This window comes from Lemur catta, chromosome 19 (assembly GCF_020740605.2).
Source record: "Lemur catta isolate mLemCat1 chromosome 19, mLemCat1.pri, whole genome shotgun sequence".
Lineage (NCBI taxonomy): Eukaryota > Metazoa > Chordata > Mammalia > Primates > Lemuridae > Lemur > Lemur catta.
The window spans coordinates 26285997-26307953 of NC_059146.1; the positions used below are offsets into that span (position 1 = coordinate 26285997).

Genomic DNA, 21957 nt, shown 5'->3' on the forward strand with positions numbered 1-21957 from the left:
GAGGCAGCGGCACTGATAGGACCTAACTCTTAAAGAGACAGGAAGGTCGATTGGTCTGAAATTCTTAAAGAGACAGGTAAGAATCCTGGACAGTAGGGCCGTGCTTTCAGGGTTACAATCCCTTCTGGGGAGGCTCAGATGCCTTGGAAGTTCAGAACTTGAGTGGGAGAGGTGGGAAAAAGGAGGAATCGGGGTATTCCCTCCCCAAGGCGTGAAGTAGCAGCCAGGGGCGGGGCTTCTGGACTCCGAGGGAGCGGGAAACACAGGGGGAGGAGCCTGAGCATCCAGGGGCGGAGCCTCGAACCCGGAGCGACACACGCGTGGGGCGGTACGGGTTACGGGGCGGTGCGTGCGGATTAAGTGAGACTTGTAGATGCCTTCGAGGGTTTAGTCTAGTGCGTGGGAAACATTCCCGATGGCTTTGAGGAAGGGAGAGGGGGTAGAAGGCCTGATCGGTAACCCCTCCCTGCCCCAGGGCGCGTGTAAACAGCGGCACGTGGACGCAGATTTGGGAGACGCGCCCACGTTTCTTCCCACCGGGACCGCACCGCGTGGGGCGGCAGTTGGAGCCGCGGGACGGCGGCTAGACAGGGTCACCCGACTGCATTCCTGGCCGGTGTGTCAGCGCCGCTTCCCGCCCCCTCTGCCGAGATTTCGGATCTTACTCCAGAATTGGGGCACCCACCTTTTCCCCAGGAGGGAGAGGCTTTCTAGAGCACAGGGAGGGTCAAAGGGAAGGGGAAACATTTCCTCCGCCCGGGATCTCCAGACTGTTCCCCGCGCGTGGGCGAGAGACACCCGGGTGCCGCCCCTGCGGGCTCGAGGACTACAATTCCCAGAGGACCCGAGGCGGGGAGGTGCCAGCGATCGGTCGCGGATGCTGCTGGAGATTGTAGTCCAGCCTCCAACTTTAGGCTCTTGCTGAGAATGCTGTAAAGATCCAACCCGCCCCCCTCCCCCGCCCCTTTTTACCGACGGGGACACTGATGCTTAGACACCCGAGGGGATACTGATTCAGCAGGGCTCTCTTCTCGCCTTAGGGGCTGGGTATGTGACTCTTTCCCAGCCTCTAATCTTCTACCCCTTTGGTAACGTCCAAATGTTCACTCGGGAAAGGGGAAACTGAGCCTGAAGGGGTGGGGCAAGAGCTCAGAAGTCCGTGTCTTGCGGCCGCAGCGCGGTGGGCGTGTCAGCTTTTCTGTATCTCCCTGGCCTGGCCAGGTCGCTTTCGGCTTCTGGGCCTTGCCCTTCCTGTCTGTGAAATGGACTCCGGGTGAATCCGAAGGGGAACATCTCGGGCTGCGTCCTGGCCCTCCGGGACTACAAGTCCCAAGGTGCTCGAGGCGACCTCGGCTCCCCCTCCCCTCCGGGACCCGCCTCCCTCCAGCCCGAGTCACGTCGTCTAACCTGTTCCCGGCGCCTGCCCCGCCCCGTCCCCCGCTCCCCGCAGCCGGAGCTGGAGCCGGAGGAAGCCCCCTGGTGCCAGGATCTGCCCCGGATCCGTGAGTTCCACCCTTCTGGGGTCCAGAGGCCCTTGAAGAGCCCGACAGTCGCGTTCCTGGGAGGACTGGGAGGGGACTTGAACGCCTGGTTCCAGGGGGGAATTTGGGGTGCGCAGACGCCTGGGTCCCCTGGAAGGAGAGAACTCGGATGCCTGAGTTTTCGGCGGAAGGAAAGGGGGCTTGGGTGCCAAAGTTCTTGGAATGGAGGGCTTGGTCCGGGGAAGACGTTGTAGCTGGGATTCCTGAGTCCCTCGAACTGGGGGCTCTGGGAAGCCTGAATCATTGAGTAGTATTTGGGTCTCGGAGCCTCGAGTCCTGGGCAGAAGTGGGAGGCTCAGACTGCTGGGGCTTAGAAATGGGTGACCACCCCTATGGCCCTCCAGCTGCCTTCTCGACCGAACCTCTAGGTCTCGGAGCAGAATTAGGGGCGGGGCAGGGATAGTGGAGGCTGGGTCCCTGAAATGGAGCGGGACAAGTACCCAAGGTCCCTCCGTAGGCTGTGTCCCGGCTCTCCCCCAACTTTGCGGCTCTGGGATGGGGGTGGGGGGGGAGAGAAAACCGGGGCAGCTCTCCAACCTCCTCTGTGCCGCTGAGCGAACCCCAACATGTCATTAACCGGGGCGTCAGACCTGCCTAACCAGAGAAGGGACATCCGCCCCAGGGCGCCCCCTGGCGGAGGCGGGACCTCCTATTGCCCCATGGGGGTGGGAAATATATGGGGTTTGCAGAGGTCGTTCTAGAACCCAGGGCAGAAGTCCAGAACGCGGAGTTGGATTCTGAGAGACTTGCATTGCCGGGCAAGTACGCATTACACAGAGAGGAAAGGTAAACTGAGGCTAAGAGGTCACACAGGCAGGAGGACTGGGGGTCAGGATTTGGCCTCCGCCTTCCTATGGAGCTCTGTGGGGGACGGGATTCCATCCACTCCCACCAGATTTTCTGACTCACCTTCTCCCTCCCAGGGCTCCCTGCCCTGACCCTGAGGTGAGAAATGTCACCTCCACTGTCATCAGTCTGACCTGAGGTATTGTGGGAGATAAGGGAGGGATAGAGGCTAATTCTGGAGGTGTCTGTCCTTGAGGCTGGGGGAGGGCAGGGCCAGGCTCCTCCCTCTGCCTATCTCCCCCTTCTCCCCACCCCCATGTGTCATCGGGAGGATTAAAAACAGAATGGGGGAGGCAGGGGCATCTGATGAGAGAGGGGTGTTTCCTAATGTCTGGGCTTGAAGGGCATTTGGTGATAGCCTGAAATGAAATTAAAAATAATACCCGAGATTGCGACGACAGGGCTCATGGCGTGGCAATTAGAGAGGATAGTTCCCATTGTCTAGAGAAATCTCAGGCGACTGCCCAGAGGTCTCACACCGAATGAAATTTGCTGAACCCAGGTAAGGACTTCTCCCTACTAATGAGGAAACTGAGGCTGGAGAGTGGACACCACCCACACCCTGGGCTTTTGCCAGCTTCTGTCTGGAATCTCCCAGAGTTCTCAGAGCACCTGTCCCTAAGTCACTGAGGACTGGCCAGAACTCATCAATGTACAGGGAGAATTTAGGGCTCTGAGATCCCAGGGCTCAGGAAGTTGAGACCCAGGACATCAAAGCTCAGGGCTTTTAGAATCTCAGAAAGGGTGGAAAGGTGCCCTTTTGGGGGTAAAAATTACTTTAAGTTTTGAGCCCTCCCTTTGCACCAGATCCTGTTTTATCTTAATGAACAGGCAAGGAAGGCTGGTACTTAAGAATCCTGTATATGTGAACTTTATTTCATGCACTGCAGTGTTCTAAATACTGCATATAAATTTTGTTACTCAATCCTCACACCCTTTGAGGCAAAGGTGTTAATTCCCCCTTGTACACATGAGGAAATTGGGACGCAAGTAGCTAAATAACTAGCCCAAGGTAGAGGATTAGACAGGGGAAGGCACTAGCCCATTTCACCTGCCTCCACAGAGGAGGAAACTAAGTCCCAGAGAGGGTGGAGCGTCCCCTAGCCTCAGTCTGTCCCCACAGGGCTGTAGGATGCCAACCTGGGTGTTCCCAGCCCAGCCTGGCGCTCTGACCCGGTTCCTACTGAGGATGACTCCTCCAGGAAGCCCGCGGCGTCCTTAACCCCAAAGAACGTGGCTGGGTGCAGAGGCGGCCAGGGAAAGAGAGCTCGGGTGGAGCGGGGAGATGAGCCCAGGGCAGGTTACCTGGAGTGGACGGGAGCCCCAGGGAGGAGTAGCTGGGGTTGGAGGGGAGCCCAGGGGAGAGGACCCGGGGGTGGAGGGCAAGGGCAGAGGCCTGGGAACACAGACACCGCCCGCGCCACCCCCGCGCCCCGCCCTCGCACCCCGCCCGGCCCGGCTCCCCTGCCGCGGGAGTTGTGGCACCTGCCCGGGCCCGCCGCGCATTCCCGGGGCCTGAGCTCAGGCGCTGTCCGCCCGCCCGGGTGGGGTCGGGCCGTGACCTGGGCGCCCCCTGGCGGCCCTGACACCCCCACCGACCGCACCAGACCCCGGGACACCCGCACCCAGGGCTGGCATTTCCTTAGAGCCGAGGATGTCAGCGTGGAATCTGGGAATCATGAAATCCCCAAGAACCGCTTACTGCCGGAATGCTGGCAGTGCAGGCTGCATAGACTCGTTCATTTTTATACTTTAACAGACACTTGCAAAGTGTTTCCTGTGTATCTCAGATTCTAAAAGCCCCGAGCTTCATTCCTGCCATCTCATCTCTATTTTCCCAGGCCTCAATTCTCAGAGCCCTGAATTCCTCCTGCACCTTTTGACTAGGTGGATCTTCACAGTAGTCCTGTGAGCTGAAATGTTATTTGTCCCCATTTTACAGATCAAGAAACTGAGGCACTCTCATCAGGGTGGTGCTGCCAGATTTAAATCCTTGGAGTGGGCCTCCTTACTTGTGCTTTTATCAGCTCCACCAGGCTCCACTATACCATCCGTCTAGACGTCCAGGACAGTGTAATCCTGGGATAGATACAACCTGGTTCAGGAAGGCAGAATTCTGGGCTAGCCAAGTTGGAGAATTCTAGAATGTTCCAAAGATAGAAGCTCAGACTCAGAACTTTCCAACACTTGACTCTCCAGCTGAGGGGTTTAGACTCTGTAGAACTTTAATTACAGTCTCAAGGTCCTTCTAGTATCAGAATCTAGGGCTCAGAGATTGAACGGGCCTCTTGGAATAGCTGGTTTGCCCTCTCCTTTCATCGCTGGGGAAACTGAGGCTCAAGGAGTGGAGGGGACTCATCCACCAAGGTCACACACTCCCAGTACACCCAGATGAGCCACCAGTCTCAACAAGTTCTGTTCCCTCTACTTCCCAGACAGAGGCTGGTACCAGCATGCCCCAGCCCGCCCCCACCGCCCACGCCTGTGCCGCCAAAGCTAAGCGGTTGGTGCAACAGGGAGGTGGCAGAGCTGGCGGGCGTGGTGGCTACCGTGGGGTTGGGGATAGTGCTGGCCTGACTGGTTTCTGGTAGCCTAGTTCCCTCCCACTGGGCCAGTGACCACAGCTGCCCATCCGCCCCTGGCCACCTCCCTGTTCCTCCTGCTAACAATGGCTTAGTGTGAGCCAGGCCTCCACTGGATGGGGACTCTTGGGAGAGGAAGCTGAGCAGTCACTGCCCTCTAGGATCCCTCCCGTCTGGGGGAGATGACCCAGAGTGACAAGTTAGATCCGGGTGTGAAACCCAGTACTACCAACTTCTTGGAGGATGACCTTGAACAAATGTTTCTGAGCTGTACTGTCTGACCTGCTAGCCTGGGCTTTACCATCGAATGAAGCATTGAGTGCACAGTGCTTGGCACAATTCTAGAAGGCAGTGGCCCCTCAATTAATGGTTATTGTTTTTATTACATTACATCCCAAGCAATAGGCATGGATGGGTTTTGGCTCTCAGTAGGCAACACAATTACTATTTTTAATAAATATCCCCGGCATCTAGCTCAGTGCCTCCTGGTCCCTAGTAGGCATCCAGTAGTTGATAGACATTATTTCATCCTATGTTGACTGGTACCTAGTAGGTGATCAATAGACAGTTGTTGAGGGAATGATTCAAGTCTTGTTAGGGTGGAGACAAAGAGATGGACAAGGAGTCATATAAAGAGAGTGAGTTGTCTGGAGCCTTCTAGAACGGGTTGGGACTTCCAGGTGGCGTATGGACTGGGCTTTGAAGGAGTTGGGATTTCCCAGCTGGCGAAGTGGAAGGAACAGAGTTAAGGCGCTGTCCTGCTCCTCTGTCCTGCTCCTCGGGGCCCCACGTTCCCTGAGGGCGGGGTCTAGAGGGGCGGGGTCTTAGACGGCTCCCTCTTCACCCCGCAGGCGCCCGCTCCAGCTGGCACCATGGACAGCGAGGCGTTTCAGAATGCACGGGACCTTCTGGACCTGAACTTCCAGTGTGAGCTGGGGTAGGGGGCGGGGCAGGTGGGGCGGGCCCTCGAGGAGGTGGGCAGAGGCGGGCCCCCGCCAGGAGCCTGGGTCCTTACTGTCCCTCCCGCCCACCCAGCGCTGGCCATGAAGCACATGGAGCACATGAAGCAGATGGAGCTGGACACGGCGGCAGCCAAGGTGGACGAACTGACCAAGCAGCTGGAGTCGCTGTGGTCAGACTCGCCGGCACCTCCTGGCCCACAGGCGGGAGCCCCTTCTAGGGTGAGCCTGGTCCCCACCCTGACCTCCAAAGCCAGTTTTTCTCCACACCTCAGGCCAGTGGCCTGGATTTCAGGCAAGGTTGCCCCATACGGTTGTGCAGGTTGTGGCCTATTCAAGGTCACCTCAAAGAAGGGACCAGTGGAGGTGTACATCTAACAGGACCCTCGGAAGGAAAGGGGCCTTTCCTAAGTCACACAAAAGTGACATACAGTAATGGGCTAGACTCTTCCTAATTCAGGAGTCTTTCCCCAACACTCCTCACCTGGGCTCTCTGCCTGAATTTCCACCGCTAGTCCAAGTTCTCTGGGTTGACCTTCAATTACCTCTTTTGACTCGGCCCCCGCCCCCACCGATCCCTCCTTTAATGTCTCCTTTGACCCCTCAACGTCCTGGCTTCCCCACAGCTGTCCCGGTACAGCTCCAGCCCGGTTCCGGAATCCATGGGCAGCCGAGGGTCCCCCCGGAAGGCGGCCACCGACGGCACGGACACGTCATTCCCACGCTCGGAGAGCGCCCCGGCCCTGCATCCCTACAGCCCGTTGTCCCCCAAGGGCCGGCCGTCGTCTCCCCGCACTCCGCTCTACCTGCAGCCTGACGCCTACAGCAGCCTGGAGCGCGCACCCTCGCCGCGGCCCCGCGCCTTCGACGGTGCAAGCGGCTCCCTCGGCCGCGCGCCCTCCCCGCGGCCAGGCCCGCTCCGCCAGCAGGGTCCCCCCACGCCCTTCGACTTCCTGGGCCGCGCCGGCTCCCCGCGTGGCAGCCCTCTGGCCGAGGGGCCCCAGGCCTTCTTCCCCGAGCGCGGGCCCTCGCCGCGCCCCCCTGCCTCCGCCTACGAGGCGCAGTCCGCGTTTGGGAGCCCCCTGCTGGGCGCGGGCGGAAGCGCCTTTGCCCCGCCTCTGCGCGCACAAGGTGAACCAGGGGCCGGAACTCGGGGCGCAGAAGCGGGCGGGGCCCCCTCGTTCCCATCTTCACTGGAAACGTTTCCCCAGACGACCTGACGCTGCGCCGGCGGCCCCCCAAAGCCTGGAATGAGTCTGACCTAGACGTGGCGTACGAGAAGAAGTCTTCGCAGAGCTATGAACGTGAGTGCTGGAAGCCGGGGGGTGGAGGGAAGGAGGGGAGTGGGGGACCCGGAGGACAGGCGCCCCCCAGACCCTAATGATTTCCCGCCTCGCAGGCCTGGACGTCTTCGCGCGGCCTGCCTCTCCGGGCCTGCAGCTGTTGCCCTGGAGGGAGAGCAGCCTGGACGGGCTGGGAGCCACTGGCAAGGTGAGGGGCAAGGACTCGGTGGGGGGAGGTTGGGCAAGGTCGGGAGCGGGGTCGGGGCCAGTCTCACCCCGCTCCCCGGCCGTGCCCGCAGTCTCCGTGCCTTTCCCACGCTCTTCCTTCAATATGCTGCACTCCACCCCTTCCTGGACGTTTCCTCTCCCTCTCTTCCTGGGCTTCCCTCGCCGCCTCCTCTCCCTTCCCACCTTTCGCCTTTACCTCTCCCACTGGAGCCCCTTCTCCCTTCGCTCCTCCCAGGACAACCTCACCAGCGCCACCCTGCCGCGCAATTACAAGGTCTCCCCTCTGGCCAACGACAGGCGTTCAGATGTGGGCAGCTACCGCCGTTCGCTGGGCTCCGCGGGGCCGTCAGGCACCTTGCCCCGCAGCTGGCAGCCCGTCAGCCGTATCCCCATGCCTCCTTCCAGCCCCCAGCCCCGCAGCGCCCCGCGCCAGCGCCCCATCCCCCTCAGCATGATATTCAAGCTGCAGAATGCCTTCTGGGAGCAGGGGGCCAGCAGGGCCATGTTCCCTGGGTCCCCCATCTTCACCCGAGCACCCCCGCCTAAGCTGCCTCCCCAGTCCCAGCTGCCCCCGCAGCCCCAGCCGCCCTCCCAGCCCCAGCCACAACCACAGCCCCAGCTGCCCCCTCAGCCCCAACCCCAACCCCCTACCCCAGCCCCCCAGCCTCCCCAACAGACATGGGCCCCTGTGAATGAAGGTGAGTCAGCAGCGGGGACCCCAGAAGGCTGGGTGAAGGGAGCGCATATGGCAGGGGACCAGGCATTGTCCCTGCAAGAACTAGGCCAGCTGAGCTTGGAAATTTGCCCCGGAGCCAGGGATAGCACAGTGGTTAAGCATAGACTCTGGAGCCGGACTGCCTGGTTTCACACTGTGTGACCTTGGGCAAGTCACTTAACCTCTCTGAGCCTCAGTGTCATTGAGCAAATGATAGAATCTATCTTCTTATTAGGATATGGTATTGAATTCACAGAAAGACCTTAAAATAGGGCCTAATGCATAGTGAACTCTCAATAGCTATCACATTAGTTATCATAATTATTAATATTTTTTGATGGGAGATCAGTGGAGTTAAGCAGAGTGGGCTTGAGCGTCTCTGCGCTGCTGACTTGCTGTGTAGCTGAGGATAAATTACCTAACCCGCCTGAGCCTCTGTTTTCCCATCTGTGATGGGAGATTAATAACATCTCCCTTATAGGACTGTGCTGGGGAGTCAATGAAATGACGCATAGTGTGATTGTATCATTGTCAGCTGCTTTAGAAGCACTGCCAGACAGAGAGACGCGACCGTTAAACGCCAGGATTCTACTCCTGGCGGGAGTTTTCTGCGTGAGATGTTAGGGAAGGACGTTCTTAGGATTGTAGGAAGTCGCGAGCATCGTGGTTTGGAGGAGTGCAGATTCTAGCGTCAGAACTGAGTTCGGAGCCCAGCGATGTGGCTTTGGGCGACTGACCTGTCCTCTCTGAGACTCAGATTCCTCTTCCATAGCACAGAGGTGGTGGCCCATCTGCCTCACAAGGCAGCGGTGAGAAGTCAGTGCGACAGGCATGTAAAGGCACACGCTACCTGCACATATGGGAGGTGTCATAATTGCATGTTCTTCCCAGCCCAGGGACAGTGTAGTCCACAGAGGGCAAGGGACTCCCCTGAGGTCGCACAGCAAATCAGGTGCTGGTTGTAGGTACCGGAAGTCATGGGGAAGGCGTGTCTTGGGGGGTCTCTTGGGGACCCACCGTCCGATGGGGCTCTTGTTCCTGTTAGGCACCCCCAAACCCCCTGCCGAGCTGGAGCCTGAACCGGAGATAGAGGGGCTGCTGGCACCAGTGCTGGAGGCCGGCGACACAGATGAAGGCACTGTCACCCGGCCCCTCAGCCCCACAAGGCTGCAGCCTGCACTGCCACCTGAGGCGCAGTCGGTGCCCGAGCTGGAGGAGGTGGCACGGGTGCTGGCGGAGATTCCTCGGCCCCTCAAACGCAGGGGCTCCATGGAGCAGAGCCCCGCCGTGGCCCTGCCCCCCACCCACAAGAAACAGTACCAGCAGATCATCAGCCGCCTCTTCCATCGTCACGGCGGGCCGGGGCCTGGGGGCCCTGAACCAGAGCTGTGCCCCATCACAGAGGGGTCTGAGGCCAGGGCAGGGCCCCCTGCTCCTGCCCCACCAGCTCCCATCCCAACCCCGGCTCCGCCCCAGAGCAGCCCACCAGAGCAGCTGCAGAGCATGGTAAGTAACAGAGGAGGAAAGTGGGGTTTGTTTGCTAGCATATGGCAGAGAGCCCCCAAATACAGTGGCTTAAATGAGATAGACGTTTCCTTCTCTTTCGAGTAGCAGTCCAGGGCTGGTAGGCAGCTCGGTGGAGTCAGGACCCATCTCCTTCTGTCTGGGGCTCTGCCGTCCACTGGGGCTTGGCCTGCCCTCACGGTCCAAGGTGGCTCTCACCAAGTCTGCCTTCCAGCCAGGAGTGGAGGAGGAAGAGAAGGTGCCGCTTCCCTTTGGGGACAGAACCTGGAGATTGCACACATCACTTTGCCCCATCCCACTAGCCAGGAGCCCAGCCGCAAGAGAGGCTGGGAAATGTAGTCTTTAACCCAGGGAGAGCTGTGTGCCAGCGTGTATGGAGGGGCATCCAGGGGTCGTGGCCACATGGAGACTTTCTCTGCTCTTCTCTGCAATAACCTGCGCCCGCGCCTCGCCCCTCGCTCCTTCAGCAATGTCAGTGTTACATCTGGAAATGGCTAAGTCTTGGCAAAACACTGGGTGTTTTCTGGCACCAGCAAAGCCTGCCTGAATCAAAGCAGTCACCCTCCCTCTCTCCACCTGGAGCCCATGCAGTCTCTTGTTTCTGCTTTTTCTGGAGATTTCCTCTCTCTTACAAAAAGCAAGTCTCTGGGCCCTGAGGCTGTGAGTGTCATGGTTAAGTGTACCCGCTGCAGAGTTAGGCTTGCTCGGGTTTGTTCGAATCCCGGCTCCTTGCCACTTAACGGCTGTGCAGCCCTGGGCAAGACGCTTAGCCTCTCTGGGCCTGAGTTTCCTCATCTATAAACTGGGGGTGAGAATAACAGTACCCACCTCACAGGGTTGCTGTGAAGATGAAATGTATTAATGTAGTGCTTAGAATAGTGCCTGCCACATAGCTGTTAACTATTTTATTGTTGTTATTATTGGACCAGAGAATGGTCACCTGCTGATCTTGGTCCCTGCATCTTGGCTGGGGGCAGGGTTGTAGTCACGTGGAACTGTCGTGAACACTGTGTGGGTAGACAGAGGAAGAAGAACAATTTCCAGAGAAGTGGGGGCCAAGTGGACACCCTAAATGCCCATTTCTAGGCCCTTCTACGGGTAGAGCTAGAGAATGTTGAGGCTCAGGGTCTTGAAATCAAGAAAGGAAGAATGACAACATCTTGAAATGGTAGAGTTGTCTTGTTGTAGAATTACAAAGTCCTGGCCACAGAGAAACTTGGAAAAAAAAAATCACAGAATTCAAGAATTAAACCCTGGTATCACAGTGTCAGAATAGTAAAATTTTAAAATTCTAGAGCACAAAAGGTTTAAAGAACAAGATCTTAGAATGACAAAATTAGTATCATGGACTCTGATTATTACTGATTCTTGAAGTCACCAAAGCTGAAAATTAAAGACATTCATAATTTCAATTATAAAATCACAAATTAGTACACTAATATTTTATAATACAGAATAATATTTTAAATTGACATGAAAGGAATACACAAACACCGTAGAAAACTTGGGGAAAATAAATAAAAATAGAATGAAGGGGATGAGATCACAGCACTCATAGAGAACCATGATTAACATTTTGAGTATGTTCTTCTAGTCTTTTGGAATGAAATTTTAATGATAAAACATTAAACTTCTCAGTCATAGAATCTCCTGGGCCCTCAGCAATTTGAAATAGTGCAACTTAGCATTTCTGCAATCACAGCATGTCGGAAACTTGAAATAACTGAGCATGAGAGAGTTCTGGATTCAGTGGCTCTTGGGAATCTCTGAATTTCAAAATCTTGAAATCATTGAAACTCCAGAGACAGCAAAGACCAGAATAACAAATGCTGTGTAATCACACACTCAGAATAGATGAATCTCGGAGGAGGAAAATTAAAAATAAAGCACAAGGAATAAATGATAACTATTCAGATTCCAAACATCTGAATTAACACCTGGTGACATTTTGTCACGTGTGCTTTTTATAAAAGAAATGAGATTGTGTATGAATTGAACAAGTCGCTTCCATAATCATTGCCTTGCAGGTATAGAATTACTTTGCCACCAACTCAATGGCCTCTCAGCTTTCTCTCAGGTTTTAGGGCCCAAGATTGCAAAATCACAGGGTTCCCTGACGGTTGTAGGAAACTGGGGTGCTCTAGAGAACTGAGGCGTCCCCACCCCTCCTACTGGGTGGGTCTCTGACCTCCCTGGGTGTGAATCCCAGCCCTACCCCTGTTTAGATGTGAGGGGGGCTGTCCCCCTCTGGGTCATGGGTATACTAACAAGCCCTCCAAGTGGCTGAAATCCTCCCCTTGTCCCCCAGGAAATGCGCTCGGTGCTGCGGAAGGCGGGGTCCCCGCGCAAGGCCCGCCGTGCACGCCTCAACCCGCTTGTGCTGCTGCTGGACGCCGCCCTGACCGGGGAGCTGGAGGTGGTGCAGCAGGCCGTGAAGGAGGTGAGGACGGCTGAGCGCGAGGTGGGCAGGGCGGAGGGGACCGGACGACCGCGGGACTGAGTCTTCCCCTCCCCCGGCCCACGCAGATGAACGACCCGAGCCAGCCCAACGAGGAGGGCATCACCGCCCTGCACAACGCCATCTGCGGCGCCAACTACCCCATCGTGGACTTCCTCATCGCCGCGGGCGCCAATGTCAACTCCCCCGACAGCCACGGCTGGTGAGCCCTGACCCCGCCAGCCCTGACCGGCGCGGTGCGGGTACCGGACCCCCGACGGCGCTGTTGGGCTGGGTCCCCCGGGAGCGCACGCTCGGCCTCTCACGCATCCCTCCCACGCCTAGGACCCCGTTGCACTGCGCAGCGTCGTGCAACGACACGGCCATCTGCATGGCGCTGGTGCAGCACGGCGCCGCAATCTTCGCCACCACGCTCAGTGACGGCGCCACGGCCATTGAGAAGTGCGACCCCTACCGCGAGGGTTATGCCGACTGCGCCACCTACCTAGCAGGTGCGAGGTGGGGCTGCGACATCTGGGTGGGCGGATCGGACCGCCCACCTGCCGGGTGCCCAGGCGGGGCGGGTTGCGGGGGCGGGCGCAGACTGCCCCCCAACAGGGCGAGGAGGACGTGGGGGCTGTACCAACCACGTGGCAGGATTGCGGAGGAGGGGGCCGTGAGGTGGGCCACCAGCTGGGGTGGGGGACTGTGTCCCCTTGAGGGAGAGAAGGGACATGGAGGATGTGCCCTGCGAACTAGACACCTTCGGGGAGGACAGTGGTCGTGGAGACTGTGCTGCCCATCTGCATCCTCACCTGTGGGGTGGGGAGCTGGACTTTCCAACTATGCCATCTACTTGGCGCAGGGCTGGGCAGGTGGTTTTGCCACTTGTGGGAGAGACATTAGTACACACCTGGCAGGCGAGCCGGCCACGGCTGCCGGGAAGGGGCTTGGGGACTGTTCCACTTGCAATAAGACTTGAGGCTGTAGATGTCTCTCCAGGGGGCAGGCTACGTCACCTGGTTCCCCGAAGGGAGGGGCAAGGCGGGCTGTACCAGGGGGATTGGACATAGGGTCTTTCCTAGGCACCCGGAGCGGCAAGCTGGGCCTCGGTTTGAGTTAGGGAACTCACACAGTTGGAGTGAGGCACGTCCTAGGACCTGCAGGTGGGACGCAGGGTTACATATCTGAAAGGCTACCCGACGGCGGGCTGTGTCCCCGCTGGCAGAACGTGGGTGACAGGAACCCGGCTGTAACGCCTGCCTTTAGGGGGAGCAGGGGCCCACAGCGGGGGTAAGGCTGCACCTCTAGGGGTAACAGGGATTCAACAATGTACAAGTAGGGAATGGGGGCCTTTGACCCTGCCTCGGGAGTAAGCGACTCGATGTCCCCGTGTCCTCCAATGTTAGAGACTGCCAGTCGGGCATCCGACTCCAGCTCTGGCCCCCACCCCCAGACATGGGCGCACACTTTTCAGGTGGCTCATCCTCCTGCTGGGGCAGGCGCCCAGTCCGGGACCCTGTCCCTGTCCCCAGCGTAGCCTGTGTTCCTGGGCCCTCTGGGCTTGGTTCTCACGATCCTGGCCGTGGCATTTTTCAGACGTGGAGCAGAGTATGGGGCTGATGCACAACGGGGCGGTGTACGCTCTCTGGGACTACAACGCCGAGTTCGGGGACGAGCTGTCCTTCCGCGAGGGCGAGTCGGTCACCGTGCTGCGGAGGGACGGGCCGGAGGAGACAGACTGGTGGTGGGCTGCGCTGCACGGCCAGGAGGGCTACGTGCCACGTAACTACTTCGGGGTGAGCCCAGGGGAGATATCGTGGGGACCTCCTGACCTTCGTCTGGGGAAGAGGGTGATTCCACAGGAACAAGGGGGGGGGGAGTGAGAGGGACAGACCATTAAAGGAAAAGTCCATTGCAGAAGAGGGGGGAAGGGTGGGTCCCTTATAGTTGGGGGAGTAGATGAGGAAGAGCCTTTTCCAGAGCTGCCACTTTTGGGGTGCTCTCCAGTACTGCCTTCCTGGTTATTTGGTTCATACTCAAATATTTTCATCATCCCTGATTGTATTGATGGGAGGTTAAAGACTAATCCATTTTAGGCCGCCGGCAGCCTCACATCTGTAATCCCAGCACTTTGGGAGGCTGCAGTGGGAGGGTCACTTGAGCCCAGGAGTTTAAGAGCAGCCTGGGCAACATAGTGAGACCCCTGTCTCTAAAAAATAATAATAACAATTGGGGTGGGCGCAGTGGCTCAAGCCTGTAATCCTAACACTCTGGGAGGCCGAGGCGGGAGGATCACTTGAGGTCAGGAGTTCGAGACCAGCCTGAGCAAGAGTGTGACCCCCGTCTCTACTAAAAATAGAAAGAAATTATATGGACAACTAAAAATATATATAGCAAAAATTAGCCAGGCATGGTGGCGCATGCCTGTAGTCCCAGCTACTCGGGAGGCTGAGGCAGGAGGATCGCTTGAGCCCAGGAGTTTGAGGTTGCTGTGAGCTAGGCTGAAACCACAGCACTCTAGCCCGGGCAACAGAGTGAGACTCTGTCTCAAAAAAATAATAATAATAACAATAATCCATTTTAGCAAGGGAGCAATGAAGAGTCTCATCTTAGTGATGGGGGAAGTTAAGGAATTGTACGTTACAGGCATGGTGGAAAGGATGCTTTCATTACACCACGTGAGGCTGGGTGAGGAAAAATCTGTTAATAAAATTATAGTAGAACTGAGGAAGATTCTACTAGGGCTGGGGCAGGAGACCAGGAAGATTCCATTATATTCCTGGGAGAGAAGATTTTTTAAATTTGGGGGTGGATGAAGGTGGGACCCAAGTGAACAGCCATGGTGTTAGAGACAGGTGGGCATCTGCTGGAAGGCAGTATGGGGAGACTCCATATCCCATTTCATCAATGGGGGCTTCTGATTGGAAAGGTTCTTGGAGGTGACGCAGGACTCAGGGATTCTGGGGTAGTTTGGGAGATGCTGAGAGAGCCCATTAGGAAGGGGTGAGGAGGGTGGACACCGTCCATGTATTTGAGTGTGGGATGACAGGGTGGGAGCTCCTGGCGTGTGTCTGAAGATCTGTCTCCCCTCAGCTCTTCCCTAGGGTGAAGCCACAGAGGAATAAAGTCTAGCGGGACAGAAGGATGTTTCGGAGGGACAGGAGCAGGCAGCCCTGCCTTGGCTCCAGACCTCCTCCTCCATTTACTGCTGCCTTTACCTGCACCCCCAGCCCTGCAGGGGTGCAGCCCTTACCACCAGTCCTCTGCTCTCCCCGAAGCCCAGGGCAGAAGGAGAACCCCAGCCTTAAGTTTAGGAACCTGCCTTAGCCCTTGGAGGTCCTGGTGGGGCTGGGAATCACTGGGGCAGGAGACACCCCTCCTTTTTGCCACGTCAGATCCCGTCCAAAGTGCCTCCCACCCCTAGTGCCACTCCCCCCAGCCCCAGCAGCACAACCCACTGGTGATCCCCCCTTGATTTCCCTCGGAGTCACCTCTGACCCCACTCCTCCCAGCGGCCTTGGGGGTACAAAAGGCACATTGGTCTCTGCCAGGATCCCTGCCCCACCTCTCCTCAATGAAGTGCCTTCACACAGCGCTGGTTTTATGTTTATAACAAAATGGGGACATTTTTCTTTATAAATAAAGGTAGTTTGCACAGAAATTGACTTTTTTTCTCTTTTCATTCCATTCCAATTCAATAAATGCTCATTATTGCTGTTACTATTTTTAGCAAAATCATATTTTTTCAGTCAATAGCTTTTATAATGTTGTGATTAAGTATTTTTCACTGCACGGCCATGTAATTTACTAGAATTTTCTCTCCTATACAATTTTTTGCATGGTTAATTGCCTCTGTCATTTGCTTAATTTTATGTGCATATATACTTAATATTGTTTAAATGTCCCATTGGATCTCCCATACTCCTAATAGTACATTCAAGATTTTTTTTTCTCCTTCCTGAAGTGCTGTATTCTACTTGCATCTGGACTATCTGGACTTGGTCTCCAGGCCTCCTGTAAGCTATTCTGGGACTTTCCTGAGTTGGATAGTATTTCCTGAATCCTATGTCTTTGTCTTTCTTGGTTGACATCCTCTAGCTGTTCCCTTAAAAGGATGAACAGGAGGTAAATATTTCTGAGTGCTTGCCCAACTAAATATATCTTCATTCTACTCTCCATGTTATGACAGTTTGGCTGGGTATAAAATTCTAATTTGAACATTTAAGTATTCCTTGTGATTCAAATCTATTCACCTCCTGAGTTGGAATGCAAGTTTGGATAACAAGGGATACTTGTCACTGGTTCCTCAGAATTGTTTCCTTTCTCCCTTTCCTTTGAGCTTGTGTTTGACTTGCTTTTTTCCTGGAAGCTTTTGAGATCTTATCTTTTTCTCTGGTTCTGAAATTTCATGATAATATGCCTTACTGTGGTCTTTATTCATTAATTGTTCTGATCCTTGGGCTGTCCTTTCAATCTCATGTCCTTTGGTTCTGGGAAATTTTCTTGTACATTTCTGTGTTAATTTCTTCCCCTACATTTTCTCATTCTCTTCTGCAAGTTGCATTATTTGGATGTTGGACCTTCTGGTTTGGTCCTTCAATTTTTTAATGTTTTCACTACCATTTTCCATACCATTGCCAATTTCCCCCTACTTTATAGAAAATTTCCTTGACTTTATCTTCTAATCTTTCTACTAAATTTATATTTTATCTCATATTTTTAACTCCAAGAAATTTTTCTTGTTCTTTCATTATCTGTTGTTCATCATCTCCAGTTCCTATTTTATAGATGTGATATCTTCCCTTATCTTGCTAAGTATCATAAAAAGCATTTTAGTTATAGATACTTTTGTGTTTGTTTGGAGTCTTTCTTCTGTTTCCTGTATTATATTTACTTCTTCTGGGTTTCTTTGATTTTGTATGTGTTTATATTAGTCTGATCTCCCATTTTCATAACAAAGATATACTCATTTCCTATTACTGCTATAATAAAGTACTGCAAACTTGCTGGCTTAAATAACACAAATTTATTATCTTACAATTCTGGGGGTGGTGGTAAGGAGTCTGAAATGGGTCTCACTGGGCTAAAATCAAGGTCAGGGCCATGTTCCTTCTAGAGGCTCTATGGGAAAGTCCTTTTCCTTGCCTTTTCCAGTTTCTAGAGTCTACCAGCATTTCTACCTGTCTGTTCATGATGAGTTAGGTATTCTTTAAGATGACATGGATTTTCTCTACCTTGTTCTTTACTTCAGTCTGACTCCTCACTAGCGCAATTGTTAAAATCTTTGTTTCTACTAACAGTCTGCTCAAGGCTATCTGAGTTTTTCCATCATCTTCTTAAAATTCTTCCTGCTTCTGCCCCATTGCCCAATTCCAAATCCACTTCCACCTCCACATTTTTTAGGTATTTGTTACAGCAGCACCCTGCTTCCAGTACCCAAGTTTGTGTTAGTTTCCCATTGCTGCTTTAACAAATTGTCACACACTTGGTGGCTTAAACAATACAAATGTATTATCTTACAGTTCTGGAGGTCAGACATCTGAATGGGTCACATTGATCCAAAACCAAGGAATACCTTGGCCAGGTATGGTGGCTTATGCCTGTAAGCCCAGCACTTTGAGAGGCAAAAGCAGGAGGATGGCTTGAGGCCAGGAGTTCAAAACCAGCCTGAGCAACATAGCAAGATCTCCTTTGTACAAAATAAAGGAAGAAAGAAAGAAAAGGGACACCAGTCTTCCTGAATTAAGGTCTCACTCTTTTCCAGTAGAACCTCATCTTAACTTGATGACATCTGCAAAATCTGCAAAGACACTATTTGCAAGTAATGTCACATTCTTAGCTAATGGGAGTTAGGACTTCAACATGTCTTTCTGGGGACACAACTCAGCCCATAACACAGGCCACGCTTCACACAGAGCCCAGAGGCCAGACCTCCCAACGTTCATTTTGACTAGTGAACGATCCTCTAGTCTCCCATGGAAGTGAAGGGGGTGGTGAGGGGGGTGCTCGGGTATTGAACCACACAGCCCATTTGCAGCGCTTCGCCTCACTTCTGCAGCACCTGCTGCCTGCAGGGGAGTCTCTCCTCCCCCCTCCTTCCACAGGTGGCACAGTCGTCCCTTGTCCTGCCTCTTGTCTTCCACCAATTTGCTGAACGCTGTCTTCTGCTAGCGCTGCTGCCTCTTTCTCTTTGTCCAAGTAGGTTTAATTCTCTGTTTAGGCCGGGTGTGGTGGCTCACGCCTGTAATCCTAGCTCTCTGGAAGGCTGAGGCAGGAGGATTGCTTGAGGTCAGGAGTTCGAGACCAGCCTGAGCAAGAACGAGACCCCCGTCTCTACTAAAAATAGAAAGAAATTATCTGGACAACTAAAAATATATATAGCAAAAATTAGCCGGGCATGGTGGCGCATGTCTGTAGTCCCAGCTACTAGGGAGGCTGAGGCAGGAGGATTGCTTGAGCCTGGGAGTTTGAGGTTGCTGTCAGCTAGGCTGATGCCACAGCACTCTAGCCTGGGCAACAAAGTGAGACTCTGTCTCAAAAAAAAAAAATCTCTGTTTATTCCTTTATTGCCGTGTTAGTAGCAGGCAAGGAGAAAACTGTGTGTAGTCAAAGTACATTTTTCTCTAACATCTTTCGAAAATGTAGATCTTTACTCTTGTGAGAAGCATCTCTGCATCCCCAGTGCTCTCAGGAGAATATTTAAACTTCTAGAAGGCCCCATGTGCACTGAGCCCCACCAGGCTGGCTGTCTGGCTACAACTTCCCGACCAGCCCCTCAGCCTGAGGCTGCAGCCACCCTGAGCAAACTGCTAAACCCCACCTCTGCACCCTGTCATGTCTCTGGGTGACACTACTCTACCCTGGGTGGCAGAAGATCTAGATTTACCACTAGGGGATCTTAGGAAATGTCCTCTGCTCTCCAGGTTCAGTTTCCCTGTTTTAAAGAAATGGCTCCTGGAAAGTATTTTATGAATTTCCCTGAGTATTGCATTCATTCCTATTTGTTGAGCAGCTACTGTGTGCCAGGCTCTGAATGGGGCACTGGGGACACAGCAGTGACAAGGAGACAGAAGTTTCTGCTCTCATATCCAAACACTACCTGGACCTTTGATGATATTAAGCAATTATCACTACTTTTTCTGATGTGTGCCAACCATGTGTGGCTATGTTTTCACAAAGAGTCTTTACTTTTCGAGATACACGCTGAAATACTTCTGGATGAAATGATAGGATATCTGGGGCATGCTTCAACGTAATTGACTAGTGGGAGGGAAGTGGTTGGTGGGGTGGGGAAGGGGGGGACATAGACAAAGCCAGATCAACCCGAGTTGAAAATTGGTGAAATTTAGCACGAGGATGTGTGCTTTCATTATACTCTCCTCTCAACGTTTGTGTTTGTTGGAAATTGTCCATAATGCACAGTTGGAAAATGTCACTGCTTCTGCAGGGCTGACATTCTAGTGGAAGAGACAGACAATTAACAAAATAATGAGCAAAATACATAATATGTCACATGGTGATCACTGTTACAGAAAAGACTAAAGCAGGAGGGCCGTGCTGTCCCGCCAGGTTGGGAGGGGTATGAGTTTCCCGCGGCTGCTCTAACACATGACCACAAACTCGGGGGCTCAAAACAACACATGTTTATTTCCTTACAGTTCTGAAGGTCAGAAGTCTGAAATCGGAGGCACTGGGCTGAAAGCAAGGTGTTGGCAGGGCTGTGCTCCCAGGGGAGGACTGAGGGAGAATTATTTCTTGCCTTTTCCAGCTTCCAGAGCCACATTCTTTGCATTCCTTGCATTCCTTGGCTCTTGGCCCCTTCCCCCACCTTTAAAGCCCAGACCCAGCCTCTTGCTTGAGTGTTACATGGCTCCCATCTCTGTCCTGCTGTCCAACCTCCTTCTTACAAGAACGTTCGTAATTACACTCAGGGCTCACCCAGAAACTCCAGGATAATCTTCCCATCTTAAGATCCTTAACTTCATCACCCCTGCAAAGTCCCTTTGCCATATAAGGTCACGTTCAGAGGTTCCAGAGATCAGGACCTAGATATCTTTGGAGAAGATGATTCAGCCTACCCAGGGAGTGTTGCAATTTAAATAGGGTGGCTCCGAATGGGGCACTGGGGACACAGCAGTGACAAGGAGACAGAAGTCTCTGCTCTCACATTCAAACACTATCTGGACCTTTGATGGTATCAAGCAATTATTACTACTTTTTCGGAGGTGTGCCAATGATGTGTGGCACATCATTGGGAAGGCCTCTCTAAGAAGACAACTTTTGAGGAAGGCTTGAAGGAGGCGAGGGAGGGAGCCAGGCCAAAATCTAGGGAAGAGCCTTCCAGACGGAGGGAACAGCCAGCGCAAAGGCCAGGAGTGGGCAGTTGTCAGCCACTCCAAGGTGGCTCCCAAGCCTCCCTGCCTGCTGGTATTCAAGCAACTGAGTAATCCCTGTCCCTTGAGCATGGGCTGCGTGTAGTGACATATTCTGAGAACTAGAAAACAGCAAAAGCAATGGACTGTTACTTCTGAGATTAGATCATAAAAGACAATAACTTCCGTCTTGCTTTGTCGCTTAGATGAAGCCAGCTGCCCTCGCGGAGGCCCACGTGGCAGGGATCAGCGAGGAACCGGATCCTGCCAGCAACCCTCTGGTGAGCTTGGCAGTGGATCATTTCCTAGTTGAGCCTTGAGAGGACTGCAGCCGAGTTCTGATCCCTGAGATAATAAATGCTGCTGTTCTAACCATTACATTTGGGGGGATCATTTGTTACGTAGAAATAGCCGACTAATGCAGCCTGGTGCCTAGATGGAAGAGTGAGGAGGCTACATGTGGCTGGGAGGGGTGGGTTTGAGGGAGAACAGTGAAAGACGATGTCAGGGAGTGACAGGATGCCTAGCACAGGGCCTGGCACATGTAAATACCATAGTCAATTTTATTCTATTTTATTCTCGGTTTTAAGATGTCCTCCTACTTTTCTGCTGCAGAGTAACCAGGGCTGGGATAGGGGAGCCCAGACAGGGTGCCTGACCCACCTGGGGCATCAGAGAGGGCTTCCTGGAGGAGGGGGTGTCTCTTTGAGAGCTGAAGCGGGGGAGTTGGAGGGAGGCAGGGCAGGGCTGGGGAGAGGAGGCTGCCGGCAAAGATGGTACCATTAGAGGCCAGTAGGAAGTGGAGGAGGCAGAGGAGTAAGTGATCTGTTGGGCCTGGAATAAAGCATGGGGGGCACAGACTCCTTAGAAACAGGAGGCGTCACCATGACTTACTCCGAGCCAGCCAACATCACCTGTGTTTGTTCTTCCCAGTTTGTTCTCTTGGTACTACACGCTACCACGAGCAGCATCTCTGTGTAGGTCGCTTTACTCACCGAGTGTCCATCATAGCTCACCGCAGCCTCAAACTCCTGGGCTCAGGTGATCCTCCTGCCTCAGCCTCCCAAGCAGCTGGGAATACAGGTGCATGCCACCACACCCCACTAATTTTTTAAAATTTTTGTAGAGATGAGGTCTTGCTGTGTTGCCCAGGCTGGTCTTGAACTTCTGGCCTCAAGTGACCCTAACACCTCAGCCTTTCAAAGTGCTGGGATTACAGGTATGAGCCACCACGCCCCGGCCCTATCTTATGTGGGAAGTATAGTCTTATTTGTGTGATTGCATAATCAATGGTCATTTGTTAATAGAGGTAGCATCATTCTCATCTTAAAGGCGAGGAAACAGAATCTCAGAGATAAACTTGCCCAAGACCTTGCTGCTAGGTCAGGGGCTGCTCCCCTCACCCTCCCCCAGTTGTGTCCCCTCTGGGTCCTCACAGTCTGGGGATGGGACAGTCTCTCCTCCAAG

The 21957-nt window shown here is 54.0% G+C and overlaps 1 protein-coding gene across 4 annotated transcripts; it reads left to right on the forward strand.

Moving 5' to 3' along the window:
• Positions 1-21: 21 nt before the first annotated feature.
• Positions 22-15783, forward strand: PPP1R13L (protein phosphatase 1 regulatory subunit 13 like). 4 transcript variants are annotated; one of them, XM_045531425.1, is made up of 13 exons: positions 22-76; positions 5821-5896; positions 6005-6150; positions 6555-7059; positions 7140-7232; positions 7328-7419; positions 7675-8137; positions 9200-9660; positions 11987-12118; positions 12205-12338; positions 12461-12627; positions 13715-13914; positions 15212-15783. In XM_045531425.1, exons 2-13 carry the CDS (start codon positions 5842-5844, stop codon positions 15248-15250), a joined length of 2487 nt encoding a protein of 828 aa, XP_045387381.1. In that variant the 5' UTR covers positions 22-76; positions 5821-5841; the 3' UTR covers positions 15251-15783. The 4 variants fall into 4 exon arrangements, with proteins under 4 accessions (XP_045387381.1, XP_045387380.1, XP_045387382.1 ...); XM_045531424.1 differs by lacking the exon at positions 22-76 and adding an exon at positions 1416-1502; XM_045531426.1 differs by lacking the exon at positions 22-76 and adding an exon at positions 2755-2889.
• The last annotated feature ends 6174 nt before the right edge of the window (positions 15784-21957 follow it).